The following is a 15,685-nucleotide window of genomic DNA, read 5'->3' on the forward strand; positions in this document are numbered from 1 at the left end:
TGGTAAGCAGCGGCTTGGCTCTGCCCCTGGCATTGCTGACGTCCATGAGCGACGGTGACCACTTACCATCAGGTGGGCCGTATGCTCGTCTGCCTAAAGAGGCAATAAAAATAAAATAAAAAAAAGTCGGAGGGGTATATTAGTTTTTCCGTGTATAACTTACCGAGCATTGTTTTATGCTAAGGGCTGATGTAGGTATTTCAATTTCGTTTTATTGCCTTGCTAATGATATCTCTGATGCACATGGGTAGTTTCTAACACCCTGCCTATTTCTGTCGCGAACCATGTTTTATTATTATTATTGCATATATAGAAGGACAAGGTCACAGCCCACCTGGTGTTAGGTGGTTACCGGAGCCCATAGACATCTATAACGTAGATGCTGCCACCCACCTTTAGATATGAGTTCTAAGGTCTCAGTATAGTTACAACGGCTGTCCCACCCTTCAAACCGAAACACATTACTGATTCACGGCAGAAATAGGCAAGGTGGTGGTACCTACTCGTGCGGACTCACAAGAGGTCCTACTACAATGTCTTGCGCTTTCAAAGGTGGGATAGTTGCATAATTAGAATTCGATCTCTTGAGACCAGATTCATGATAGATCATTGGTTCCGTTAGTCAAAACTAAGTCGACAATAATCTTGTTTGTTTTCATAATAATGTAATAAATAAATCCAATAAAATTAAGAAAAAAAAAAGGCTTAGTCCAATTTTGCAACAAAAATTATTCGTCTAATACAACCAACAACATTAACTAAACTGAACCCAATATTTCAACCTTTAATAATAGCCCCGGGATATTTTCTCGTGAATGTGGCTGTTTAGGCCTCCTCTGCGTTCGAGAACGGGTTTTAATTTATTGTGAATAGCCTTCGTAACCTCACCGAAAGCTTAATATCTAAAATGAATTTGTTGATTCCCGAGCCCCGGTTGTGATGTTGAAAATTTATTAATTTCCTTGCGAAATCTTGTTATTTATAATATAATAATACTAGCTGAACTGGCAGACTTCGTAGTGCCTCAATCGATTAATAAAAGACATAAACTTTGGTATAAAATAAACTTAAAACAAAAGGTATCCGACGGGGGACACACTTTTTAACCTTCTCTGGACTTCCACAAATAATTCAAGACTAAAATAAGCCAAATCGGTCCAGTCGTTCTCGAGTTTTAGCGAGACTAACGAACAGCAATTCATTTTTATATAAATATAAGATAGAAGATAGATAGAAACACTAGAGACCTTATTACGCACTCTATGGCCAAGTAAGGTCGTTGTCACGTCGCAAACAAAAAATTATTAAAAACTAACTTTGACTCGCGTTTTTCAGTGTCGCTATATCAGTTCAGATGTTTCGCTTGCTTTACGATTCACGTTATCAACGACTAAAAAACGACTCAATAGTGGATGCGTCTTACGTGATGTGACAAAATCTTCGAGACAGAAAAAAAAACAACCTTTTCAGAACCAAATTAAAATTTACACAATAACACTTCAGTTTTACGAGTTCTCAAAGTTTGTATGGATGAACTATGCTCCAGTGAGGGGCATTGCGATGGTAATTAATGGCAGTGTTCATCCATATAGTACCTAGAACCGCTGAGTTCATTCACAGTACGTTTCCAGAGATTTCTACTGCCTTGTACCCACCGGCTTTGGAATGAACTCTCTTCCATGTCGCCATGTCGTTACCCGAGCGCTAAGGGAAAGGAACTGAACGGAACTAAGGTTTTTTTTTATTGCTTAGATGGGTGGACGAGCTCACGGCCCACCTGATGTTAAGTGGTTACTAGAGTCCATAGACATCTACAAAGTAAATGCCGCCACCCTCCTTGAGATATGAGTTCTAAGGTCTCAGTATAGTTACAACGGCTGCCCCATCCCTCAAACCGAAACGCATTACTGCTTCACGGCAGAAAATAGGCAGGGTGGTGGTACCTACCCGTGCGGACTCACAAGAGGTCCTACCACCAGTAAAGGTATCTAATCCTTCCATCGCTAGGGTCTTCATCCCCTTGACCACTTATACCATCAATCTTTTCAGATACCAACAACATTAACATACCATCAGACCATATTCCTAGCTTTGAAACTCACTAACAAATCCCCCATTATGTCAAGACCGGCTGAATAAATTTATTACGCAATGCTCTTTAGCTTGAATAAGCTCATTTAAGCTTCTAATAATCGTATCTTGTTAATTATGTCAATCAAGCTTAGAATTCTGCCAAACTTGAAAGAAGCAACGATATTATATTATGTGTTTCATAATTCTTGTGATTGTATTTTAAATATTATTATATTTGTTCTACATTAAACATATAACATAGGTATGTAACAAACTGTGCCATATTATTAGACTACTTGAAACAGAAGGCTCATAATTTATTAAGGAATAAGGTAAGATTCACTGGTGGTAGGACCTCTTGGGAGTCCGCAGGGGTGGGTACCACCACCCCGCCTATTTCCGCCGTGAAGCAGTAATGCGTTTCGGTTCGAAGGGTGGGGTAGCCGTTGTAACTATACTGAGACCTTAGAACTTATATCTCGAGGTGGGTGGCGCATATACGTTGTAGATGTCTATGGGCTCCAGTAACCACTTAACACCAGGTGGGCTGTGAGCTCGTCCACCCATCTAAGCAATAAAAAAATAAAAATATTTTTCGAATACTGTTATTCGATAAGATTCCCTTGAAGTTGGCGTTAGCACAATTCAGCTATTTGCCAACTTTTTTGTTTTTGTTTTTATATAATACATTTTCTGAAAGCGCTGTTATACGGATTCGACTATAGATCTTAATTGGGTTTCCTGACCTCGAGACTATTAGGCAGATATAGGGCACAGAATATCATTATTTCTGAATTTTATGCATTGGCAAATGTATTCTATGTAACTAGCAAACTGCGTACCTTGACACCGATAACCTCAAGCATAAATGCCTTTCCTAATATAATTATCGTAAAAAAATCCACATAGTGATGGTACTGAATGTGATGTATATATAGAGATAAAAGACAAGAAGAAGTGTTTCCAGATATTTATAGTATATCCAGATTTATAGGATTCCAGATTTATAGTATATTCAAAATTTTGGGAATGGCTCATAGACATGTAAATTTATTACTTTGTAAATTGATGTTTAATCAAAATGGTGCTCTTTCTTGTGACATAAATTTGAGCAATGGACCTGGTAATTCCAGTATCATACACCTCACAAGTATTCCAGATACAAATTACTAGAACCGGCTAATATCGGTTAGAATACTATTGGCGTGGATGGGTGATAAGGAATTAATAGTAGTTCGAGGTAGAATACCCTAGTACCTTAATATCCTAATAACCTAGAAAATAGCTGTACATATTATTATCACGTCTGATCCCGGACTCAACATAGTAAGAAACAAGATATAAAGACCTTAAGCCTCTTACAGTTACATACATCTCCGAAGGCCAGTTATATTGTGATGCTTATGTTAAAGCTTTTAAGATTAAGTTTGGCCTGGCAACTCAGGCTAGAAAACCATAATATTTTCTTAGTTGCGGTCCTCACCATCGAGATAGATGAAAAGGATTATTTATAGTAGAACTAACGGGTCAAGCACATATAGTCCTGACCTGAAATTAAAAACGATGATGATGACTGACTATAGCCTCTTTTACTGGGACCATTAGCAAAAAAAAAATCAGCAATTTTGGTTAATAAATATATCTGCGAAATGTAAAGGGTCTTTTCTCGAAGAAATTAGTCTATAGTATAAAAGTGAATAATGAGTATTTAATTCATAAATCAAGCCCGCAATGTTGAGCAAAAGTAGCTTGTGACCGCCCGTTGAAAATATACATTTTAATTGCATTACATGGCATACAATAAAATAAAAAAAAAATCGCATGTGAACGTTATTGTGCCAAAAATCATCGGCAGGAACTAATGTCCGCTTTACTAAAAACACACGCTGTATAGTGAAACGACTAAAATATTAACAAGGAAGGAAGTCAGAACAATAAACTAAAGTGTCCACACTTCGCAATAATAAGACGAGAAACAAATTATACCCGGTTTCATGATACAGGGTGTTTGCGCACAAAACAAACATTCGTCGTTTACGTAATTACGAGCATTTGTCATGGTATTGTCCGGCCTAAGTACACACTGTAGGGCTGCTCAAATCTGACCGGATAAATAGACATCCGTGTTTATGATTAATCCGGTTTTTTTTTGTAGAGGCAAAGCTTATTGTTTCAAATTGGAATGCTTTCTTTTTTAATTTTTAGTAAAGAACTTGTGTTACAGGTACCAGATAACGGAAATAAATATAAGATTTTTATTATACACATACACATATTTAATATACATCCATAACCCTGGAAAAGACATTTATATTAATCATACAAATATCATCCCTTGGCGGGATTCGAACCCGCGACCCCCTTGTGTAGTGACCATGTCACTTACCACTACACCAGACGGCCGTTAAAAAATTAGAAATCAGGTATTTTTACATTTGTTGAATGCACTATAAATGTTTTCTTAGTATTGTCATGGTATTGTCTGGCCTAAGTACACACTGTAGGGCTGCTCCAATCTGACCGGATAAATAGACATGCGTATTTATGATTTCCCCAGCATTTAATAATTTTTTTGTAGTCACAGCTATTGTTTCAAATTGGATTGCTCTCTTTTTAATTATAAATCATGTATTTTTACATTTGTTGAATGCGCTAAAAACCTTTTTTTGATATTGTCATATTATTATCTGCCCTAAGTACACACTGTAGCGTTGCTCAAATCTGACCGGATAAATAGACATGCGCGTTTATGATTTATCCGGTTTTTTTTGTAGAGGCAAAGCCATTGTTTCAAATTGGACTGCCCTCTTTTTTTAATTAGAAATTATGTATTTTAAAATTTGTTAAACGCGCTAAAGATCTTTTCTTGGTATTGTCACATTATTGTCTGCCCTAAGTACACACTGTAGGGTTGCTCAAATCTGACCGGATAAATAGACATGCGTGCTTATGATTTTTAAGGTCGAAGCTATTGTTTTAAATTGGCCTGCTCTTTTTTTAATTAGAAATTATGAATTTTAATTTTGTTGAATGCGTTAAAGACGTTTGAGATGAGAATTTTGCACCAAGCGATCTCTAAGTCGGATATAACATGAAAACTTACTTTATTGGTGGTAGGTCCTCTTGTGAGTCCGCACGGGTAGGCATTATCCCGCCTATTTCTGCCGCGAAGCAGTAATGCGTTTCGGTTTGAAGGGTGGGGCGGTGTTTACAGTGTAGATGTCTATGAGCTTCAGTAACCACTTTAACATCAGGTGCGCTGTAAGCTCGTCTACCCACTTGAGCAATAAAAAAAATGATTTCAAGACCATTTTCACTGTAACTAAATTGTAAGAAGTATATGAAACATTGAGGAGGGAGTTCATTCTACAGTTGTATAGTATGTGGTAGAAATAACTTTTGAAATCGGACTGTAGCTGCGTTTTTCAGATAGTGAGAATTGTGATTTGATTACGGATAGAGAGAAGGAAAGACAATTCCTCAGAGCAGTCCAGGCGACATTTGCAACATTCAAGACAGAGCCAACCAGTCTCTGCGGAGACCCAGGAGCTCTAAGATTTTTAATGAGAAGTAAATTAGAAGAAAGTAGGGTACCGGTTGGCTGCAATGGTTTCATCAGGGGAGCTACTCCCCCTATGATCCAAAGCTTCCATAAAATTCTAACAGTCCCCCTGTTTCAATCATATTGGGTAATGCCACCATACCACAGCTCAAATCAGGCGATTTGCTAAAAAAAGATGTGTGGTGTCGTAGGACATCGGATAGGAACGAAGTTCCTTATTATAAAAATATTAATTTTAAGTTCTATTCGAGGTATAAAGAAAATAAAACTGGAGGTTTCGCAACAACCCACGGTCATTCGGTAACGTGTGAACTTATTGTGGTACACTTCATTCACGGTTGTTTGCATAAGAGTTAGTGTATTGCGCAAACGAACGCTCTGAGATCTTGGTTAATGAATGTTAAAAAAATATGTTATTTTTTGTACGTTATTACAAAGTTAAGTCGTACACTGTGTGCATTAACTAATAAAAATCTTACGTTACGAACGTTTTTTCCCAGTTAGAGTACCCCTCCGCATCGCCCCATATGGAACTTCGTTAAAACTTTTTCAGAAAAATCCTCAAAACGATTGGCTCACCAACCTTAAGAATCGTAAATTTCAGAACAATTAACTCGAGCCCGTTCTGTTTTTGATTAACCAGCCGGATATAAGCTACGGGTATAAGGAACTATCTGTAGACGAGAGTCGTTCGGTCGGTGCTTTTGATAATAAGCTCAGGAGAGCTTCGTGGAACGTGACATCGTTTCCAACTTGTTTTCCTTTGTAAAAAGTAAAGGGAAACTGGAAGCTTATTTGTTCAAATTAAATAGGAAATTGGCTTCGATCTGTTTTTATGGGTGATCGAAGTTGTATCGTCTTAGCTTCAGTTTTTTAAATGTTGTATCGTTAACGTGGACTCTATCTTCCCTTCATTAAGCTCACATATGATAAATTAATATGGGTTAACATGATGTTCATTAAATCGAATTATTTTTGAGGTATTTTGATTGCACCATGGGATACGAGGTTCGAGTTTTAATTGCTACGGCTATTCCACCTTACAAACCGAAATGCATGACTGCTTCATGGTAAAATCTCCCCTACCCATTTATATTTTTGACCTCAGCGTTGGAAAGGGATTAAATATTCGTCGTCTTTCTTGTTATTTGCCTGCATAAAAAGTTCAATATCTGATTATTTGGCTTTACGTGCCGGGTAATGTAGCTTTATTATATCACTAGATTCCTATTCAATTCTCCAGATATTCCAGATATACATATTTGTAGGTCAGATAAATTCTTATTAGACGCCGTCTTCGTAGGGACATTTGGCCAAAGAAAAAATGGTGCTAACGACCATTTTGGACGTAGTACATCAAAGAAAATTAATTAAAACAGATTCTAGATTGAGTGCGCGTCTTTAATATTATATTATCAAACACAGAAATTGGAAATTCCAAGATATATAAGTCCCGTTGAAAATTCTATTCGAGTTTGACGTTCTGGTTATTGCTTCGGAGTCTGGCTTTGATTGGTCTTAGCTTTAATGGATGATATTGCTAAATTGTATATCAAATCGGATTATTCGAAGGCAGAAGAACAATATAATTTATCGTATTTCGTCGAGGGGTGTTTTGAAACATTGTGATGTCAGCGGGTGACGTCATCAGACTTGTTGGGACCGAAGAGAATCAAAACGACGTGTATAATAAATTTTATTTGGATGTGTATGAAGTATGTTTTCAATGTTGATACTTCAGCGTGTGTGAATAGAGCGTTTTCCGTTTTATTAATGCCAACGGCGAAGACTGTGTTAAGTCTGGCTACTTATCTTTTAGATTGAGATAGACAATGAGCTAATGTTGATCCACAGTCTGCTATGAGTAAGGACGGATATTACAGGTATTACTTGTGGTCTGGCCATCTGGTGAGCCCGCCCGGGTAAGTAACACCAACCTGGATATTTCTGCTGTGAAACAGTAATGTATTTCGGTTTGAGGGGCAGGAAAGATGTTGTACTATAAAACTGAGACTAAGCACTCATGTGTCTAGATGGGAGGCGGCATTTCCGTTGTTGATGTCCATGAGTTCTGGTAACCACTTAACATCAGGCGGACCGTGAGGTCGTCCACCTATTCAAGCAATAAAAATTTAAAACTAAACAACTCGGCTTTCTCCAACTTCTGCAGTCCAATCGGGTGGTTTGTACAAATCAAAACGACTTATGCGTTGAGTTAATGCAATTTAATCTTCAACCATATGTTTCAGGGTGAAGACCAGCATTCGATAATAATCAAATGAGATACAGGGCGTGTTTTGAAAAATAGTTCGGAAAAAAAAACCGCCGATTCCTCATTCGAAAAAAGTGTAGAATAAATTCAGTAACATACCACGTGTTAACGATAAATTAAATGTTGACAGCGTACGTACGGAGACTCCGAACGTACCGTACTCAGGGGACAGATAACGCAAAATGTATTTTGGCGGGCTTTTGCAGTACAATAGGGGTTGCCAGTTTATTTGCGAATAATTGGAGAGATGTGAGCGCGAAATGGCGGAGCTTTAGATTAAACCTTTTTGGGTTGTTTTTTTTTTAATTTAGTTAAAAAAAACCGTAAATGATTAGTTTAGATTAAATGTTAGGGAATTACAGTTTGATTATAGTGAAGGGATATAATGTTAGGCAGTAAGAAAATTCAGAATAAATTTGGACTTAAAACTAAAATTGAATTGGTATTGGTACAAACTGATACAAAAACATATACAGTTGTAATACTATATCTGTTGAACATTACTCAATGGTTTTAAATGACGATATACAATTCTAAAAATCAGATGAAAAATCAAGTCATTGAAGTGTGCAAAGCTAAATGGCATCTAGTTAATACACAGAGCTGTCACGAAAAAGTTTTTTATACGTATAAACAGATTTTGCGCTCTGGTAGCACTGTAGCCATCTGCGCAATGCGGTATAGTGTTGAAATACTCCCGCAAACACCCACTAACTGAAAACAAACCGTAACATCCAAATAATTCGAATTATGAACTATACACAAAATTATCAAAATATTTAAAATTCTTACGAATATTGCCAACAATGTCTGTTGTTTAGTGTAATTATGTAAATCTTTACATTTCTGTAGCTAATAAATACACAGGATTGAAATTTTTTTTTTAGGTATTTATGACCTGGTAACTAAGACCTGAGGATCCCGAGAAGTGACGTCCAGCCGCTTTGTTTCATTTTCCCACATTTGTGCACTTTCACAGATATTAAACAGTTCATAAACCACCATTATTACACATTTAAACCCGAAGAAACATTAAATAGACAAAATAAAACAAATCACACAACTTCACTCCTCGCGTTCCCGCCAAAAAGTCCGATTGAATTCAATAATAATCGACACAGAGTATACTTAATAAATTAATGTATAACACATTCACAAAGCCAATCCGAGAAGTCTATCAAAATGTGTTTGTTTTTGTAATCCTTTATAACCTTTATTTCTGATGCTTTATGTAATCCTTTTATTTTTGACCTGCCTTAATGAGGTGACACATAAAAATCGTGGAATAACATCGTGTAATAAAATCAAACCCGCAAAATTATAATTTGCGTAATTACTGGTGGTATAACCACTTGTGAGAACGCGCGGGTAGGTACCACCGCCCTGCCTATTTCTGCCGTGAAGCAGTAATGCGTTTCGGTTTGAAGGGTGGGGCAGCCGTTGTAACTATACTGAGAACTTAGAACTCATATCTCAAGGTGGGTGGCGCATTTACGTTGTAGATGTCCATGGGCTCCAGTAACCACTTAACACCAGGTGGGCTGTGAGCTCATCCACCCATCTAAGCAATGAAAAAAAAAAAAATGACTACAATCTCTCGTTGAAGCATATATGTACCTACTCATTAACCACATTTTAATTTTGTAAACTTATGTAAACAGTTAACGAAGTAAATGAAATAAAAATGGAGGTGAAATCTATTTGTTTATAAATACATACTTATTAATAAACAAGTTCATACATACATACATTCATACATACATACATAATATACATACATACATACATACATACAGTCTGATACTATTACAATTAAAATATTTCCGTTTCTATACATACTTATTGACGCTTGAAAAACAAACGTGACTATTATAAGCGACAATAACTGCTTTGTACATAAATGATAGGCAATAACCATATTCGATGCGCAAAAAAAAGAATACTAGGTCTATTAAAATCATTTCAATCCTACAGCTAGATTCGTTAAAAAATAACTTTTTTCAGGTATTTCAACTTTAAATTGGTCTACAGTAAAGTTCACGCATTGTCGCTTAGTCACGTTTGCCTTTCAAGCGTCGATATATTAACATGCATAGTACATTAGTGAAAAGAGATGATTGAATGTAAATTTTAAATGTGAATTTTAAACCAGTTTATTACGTATTTGGAGTAGAAAAGAGCTGATAAAATGAAAGATTAACGAATGTCAAACGCAAGTGACAACTGACGTGGCAATGACGATGACAAATTGTTTTTATAATGAGCGATTAAGCTTAATAATTGACATTTTAAATTCTGATCTGTGATTTTGGATAAAAGCGAAAAAAAGAGCTTTAAATAAGACTTTTAAATTTCGTAAATGTAATACTGCAATGCTGGCGGCACTGGCTGGCGTGAAAAACCGATAAAGTAACTTCAATCGGAGCTTTTTTGACAGCACTCAAAAATCCTAAAGTTATTCAAGTGGGGTAACGTATGGTGAAATAAAAATGGCTTGATTTTAATTTTTTTGAGTAAAATTATAGCTTTTTTGTATTGTGACAGAAAATTGCAGTTTGGTGATCTCTTTTATTGCGTTAATAGGCAGACGAGCATTTGGCCACTTGATGGTGAGTGGTTACCGTTGCTCAAGGTCGTCAGTAATGTTAGGGATGCAACCGAGTCGCTGCCTACCTCTAAGGACGGAGAGTCCTTAGAACATCATGAAACATCCTTCGAAAAAAGACATGACCCAGCGCTCGAGAAAACCCTTGGAGGGGGGTTTATTTCAAAGCCAAATGGTATGTGGTAGAGCTGTTGACAACGCTGATATCGCCATCCGATTTTTACGGCGAGATTGGAGTGTAATAATAATTTAGTATTATAGATGGGGATCTAACCATCTAAGTAATAAAAAAAAACCCACATGTTTTAGTAATCTTTTTTATTGCTTAGATGGGTGGACGAGTCCACGTTCCACCTGGTGTTAAGTGGTTACCGGAGCCTATAGGCGTAAATACAACCATTCACCACGAGACATGTGTTCTAAGAACTCAGTTTTTACAGTATAACGACTGTACCCCCCCCCCCCACCCTTCAAACCGAAACGCATTACTGCTTACGGAAGAAATAGGCAGGGTGGTGGTACCTACCCGCGCGGATTCACAAGACCTAGGTAACCCGTAAAGTTTAGTATTTACACATTAGTAATAGGCAGGTTTATTTATCGGCGTAAGTTCTCGATACGCCTTATCACTTCCAAAAACATAACGTTATTACTTTGAAACCAATTTCGTCTCCAAAATCAAAGAAGAAACAAGTTTCCCGAAACGCCTTTCGTTTACGCTTTCCGATGGTTCGATCATCGTTCGAACACAATCAAACAAAGCTGAAAGCAATTACAAGTTCTACATACGAAACAAGAAGAAATACTTTGAAAAAAAAAAAAAAAAACTTATTCTCCGAGAACGGATGCCGAAAAAGGTATCATTTATGTTTCGACCGTTCTTCACAAGTAACAAGAAGACAAAACTAACACATCCATTCTTACCGAGCTCAATATTCCGATGGTCAGCTCTATAAACGCGCGGAGGAGTTTCGAGTTAAATGGGCACATGATCAGAAAGAGCGGTGACAATTTAGAAAAGTTGCAAAGTCGCTGGTAACAGGCAAGGTCGGAAGAAGGCCCAAAGACCCAATGTGCTGGTTGGATCTGATACGCTTTTTTCTTAACACTTCAGTCCAATATGCCATCCGCACAACCGAGGATAGGCAGGGCTGGCGCAGGATAATCCAGGAGAGAGTTATCTTAATAAATTATGAAATTGGTATAAATATACATCTTATGTGGTATACTGGTGGTAGCAAGTATTGTGAGCCTGCACGAGTAGGTACCATCGGGTAGTTAAGTAAGTACCTTGCCAATTTCTGTCGTGCCTTTCGATTTGAAGCCGTTTTTGTATAAAACTTCCTTGTATAACACTAATCTTATCTTATTTTATCTAATACCTTTAAACGAGCAATTTTTCTATATATAAGTATATATAATCTGAATCTCGGAAACGGCTCCAACGATTTTTATAAAATTTAGTAGGTATACAGGGGATTTCGGGGGCGATAACTCGATTCGATAATAAACTTTGTGACTCTTCCCGACATCTATTGGCGAATAATAATACTATTTTTCATAATTGAGAGCAACTGACTGCTTTAAAGACACAATAACACTAAAACTATTTCAGCAGATGGCGTTGTTATGCCACCCGAAGCCACATAAAAATGCCTAAACGATCTTGGAATATTTAATCATTTTATCAATATGTAATTCGTATTTAAGTATATTTTCTAAAAAACACAATTTATCAAAAAAAAAAAAAAACGAGCAAAGGTCGGTCATCGTCTTGTCACCAATAAAAAATGATAACTAGTTTAGGCGCTCGAGTAATCCTGCTAGTGATACCGATTATAAGCACGTAAATACCGCGAACACGCTGTCCTGGGTAGTACCGAAGTCAAAGGGGCATGTGTGACGTCGTTCGAATGACCGAACCTCCCATTGCTCGTAAAACGGCCATTTGACCCCTTTAACCCGAGACACACTACTGTTTTTGCGGTGGAGGGACCTTGTAATTGCAACCCGAGACATTTTACCTAAATATAGTTGTTTTGCGGACCGCAAAAGTTTTGGACATGATGCGTGATGTCAAGTTTAGTGGTATTGTAGTTGACGCCTGTGAATTTCTCTAATAATTACGCTCGTAAATCTGTGAAAATATCGGGTGATATATTTATAGTCCGTGTAAATAGATCCTGGATAGTCCACCGCGCAAAAGCCCGTTGGTCATGGTGGTAACTGATGGTTCGAAGTCTCGTGGGTATAGACTACGGAAAGAAATTTATTACTGCTACTGAGCTAGCGCTGTGACCCCGAGGTGGTTCTTGGGCTCCAACAATAAGCTTTGTCATTCATCCTGGCGCTGCGCAACACCCCGGCAGTCCGACACTCGGAGCCCACGCAAATCCCCCTCCACAGCGTCAGACCAGCGGTACTTGGGTCTCCCTACGAGGTAGCACCCCTCCGGTACACCCGCGTACACCCGTTTCACAGCCCGTATTACATGCCCGAGCCATCCGAGCCTACGTGCCTTCATCTCCCCCAGAATATTTGGCTCACCAAAAAGCCTCTCCACATCCTTATTTTTCCGGACGTGCCAAGAATCGTCTTCTCGACGACGGAAAGAAATGTGCTCTGCACTAATTATCCACCTTGCCGCCAGCCCGCGACGATTGAGAGTCTTATCCGAAGCTCGAACGTTGAATAACAGACAGCGTTAGCCGGTTTGACTGGAACATACCTCGCCTAAAGTCGTCAACGCGTAGCCAAAAGTTGGAGATTCTCTGTTGATCCAAAAAAAGAGGTTTAAGTGTTACAAACAACGTAAACCGATGGTATATATGATGGAATATCATTAAAAAACTCTGGCAATGCTTAAGGCGGAATGTAATGCAATGCAAGGCGATACTTTTTACGGATTTCAACACACTTGCATTCGGTCATTAGCAAGTGCTAGGAACGTATTAACTAAAAAAAAACTGGTATTCTGTCGTCGACCAATCGATTGGCTGGCTTTAGTGGTGATAGAGTGCTTTAAGTGGTACGAGCCAAGATACCACTATCATGTCTGTTTCGGCCGCGAAACATGGGTTCAGGTTTGAAATGTGTCACAGGCGTTGTAGTATAAATTGACTTAGACTTCATTTCTTAAGGTGACTGCCTGCATTCATGGCCTTGTTTCTTGTTGGTAGTAGGACCTCTTCTGAGTCTGTACGAGTAGGTATCACCACCCTACCTATTTCTGCCGTGCAGCAGTAATGCGTTGTAACTATACTTGAGACCTTAGAGGATATCTCAAGGTGGGTGGCGCATTTACGTGGTAGATGTCTATGGGCTCCAGTAACCACTTAACACCAGGTGGGCTGTGAGCTCGTCCAGCGATCTAAGCAATAAAAAAAATTGTTTAACCATTGGACACCAGGTTGACCTTGAGCAGTACTGTCTGTATGAAGAAAATCAGGAGGCTTTAAGTCAAGATCGCTTCAAGTTATGTTGTTGTTCTAGGTACGACAGGGGTGGGCCAGATGAAATCTACGGATCCTGGAGACCGGGGCTGATGAAGATGACTCCGGCCGGTCTTTTGGTCTTCTCCTCGCTGCTGACCAGGACGCTATGTGTCATAGCTCCTCAGATACCAGGTAATTTATTGATGCTCTATTTACATTCTATTTTTTTTTATTGCTTAGATGGGTGGACGAGCTCACAGCCCACCTGATGTTAAGTGGTTACTGGAGCCCATAGACATTCACAACGTAAATGCGCCACCCACCTTGAGATATAAGTTCTAAGGTCTCAAGTATAGTTACAACGGCTGCCCCGCCCTTTAAACCGAAACGCATTACTGATTCACGGCAGAAATAGGCAAGGTTGTGGTACTTACCAGTGCGGACTCTCAAAAGGTCCTACCACCAGTCAAATTTCGATACTTCTATTATTTTAGGCTGTTGGCGAAATCTAAAAGGAAACGCCATAAACCTAAGAGATAGATAGATAGATTTTAGGCTGATAAACTATTATGGAGAGATTATACGAGGGTGTTAATTATATTAATATTTTACCAGTTGCTATTTCTGAGCACCCATCACAATATAATGGTTCGGTATAGACATTAAAGCCTCAATTCCATCAGTACAACAACTCCTACTCCTACTCTTCTAACTACCATTCATAACAGAAGGCACGGTTGCTTCGTAGCGGAAATAGGCAGGATGGTGGATATTCATTTCAGGTTTACTTTTATTACCGATGCGTTTGAATGCGATGACAACTCTTGCCAATAGGACAATATCTATACTTAATATTATAAAGCTGAAGAGTTTGTTTGAACGCGCTAATCTCAGGAACTATTGGTCCGATTTGAGCACCGGTCACCGTCCTCGTCGAACCCGTCGCTTGCGACGAAGGGCTCGACGAGCGAATTAACCCATATACACAGCCCACTGAGTTTCCCGTCGGATCTTCTCAGTGGGTCGCGTTTCCATCCGGTGGTAGATTCTGCGAAGCACTGCTCTTGCTAGGGTTAGTGTTAGCACCACTCCGGTTTGACCCCCGTGAGCTGACCTACTAGTTAAGGTTACGCTGAAATAGCCTCTCAAGGCTATCAGCTTAGGAAGGAAAAAAATATCTTACTTTTATGTCGGCTGTCCCACCCTTCAAACTATAAAGAACGACTTATTCGTGCCAGAATTAGGCAGGGTGGTAATAGCACGCCCCTATCGCCGGAAAATGTGGATATTGGATTCGTTAACGTAAGTGAGGAAACCAAGGAATTGATAGCAATATATTTAGGTTTGGTGTCTTCTAATTGTTTATTGATTTATGAATGACTAGCGACCCGCCCTCGCTTCGCTTCGGAAACATTAAAACACACATGAAACCAAAAAAAATAAATTTAAAAAACGTAGCCTATGTTCATCAGGGACAATGTCGGCTTCTAATGGCAAAATAATTTTTCAAATCGGTCCAGTAGTTTAGGAGCCTATTCGAAACAAACAAACAAACAAATCTTTCCTCTTTATAATATTAGTATAGAAAACCAAAAACAGAGCAGGAAACACGGAAGCGTTTTTTGGCGAAATCTAATCTCTATTCTATATCCAAAGCTACATATTTCAAATGATTTAATTTGACTAGTGATAACTAGACTATAATCACTGATAGCTCTTATAGAATTTTACTGGCGGTA

General features: G+C 38.4%; 1 protein-coding gene across 1 annotated transcript in view; it reads left to right on the top strand.

Annotated features, from left to right (window-relative positions):
* The first annotated feature begins 14,025 nt into the window (after window positions 1–14,025).
* LOC101746138 (protein ver-1) overlaps window positions 14,026–15,685 on the top strand; it is a 33,781-nt gene continuing 32,121 nt past the window's right edge. The window contains exon 1 of the mRNA XM_021346804.3: window positions 14,026–14,138. Coding sequence (XP_021202479.1) covers window positions 14,057–14,138 — 82 coding nt within the window. The 5' untranslated portion in view covers window positions 14,026–14,056. The remainder of the gene's footprint in view (window positions 14,139–15,685) is intronic.

This window comes from Bombyx mori, chromosome 28, assembly GCF_030269925.1.
Source record: "Bombyx mori chromosome 28, ASM3026992v2".
In the NCBI taxonomy this organism is placed as follows: domain Eukaryota; kingdom Metazoa; phylum Arthropoda; class Insecta; order Lepidoptera; family Bombycidae; genus Bombyx; species Bombyx mori.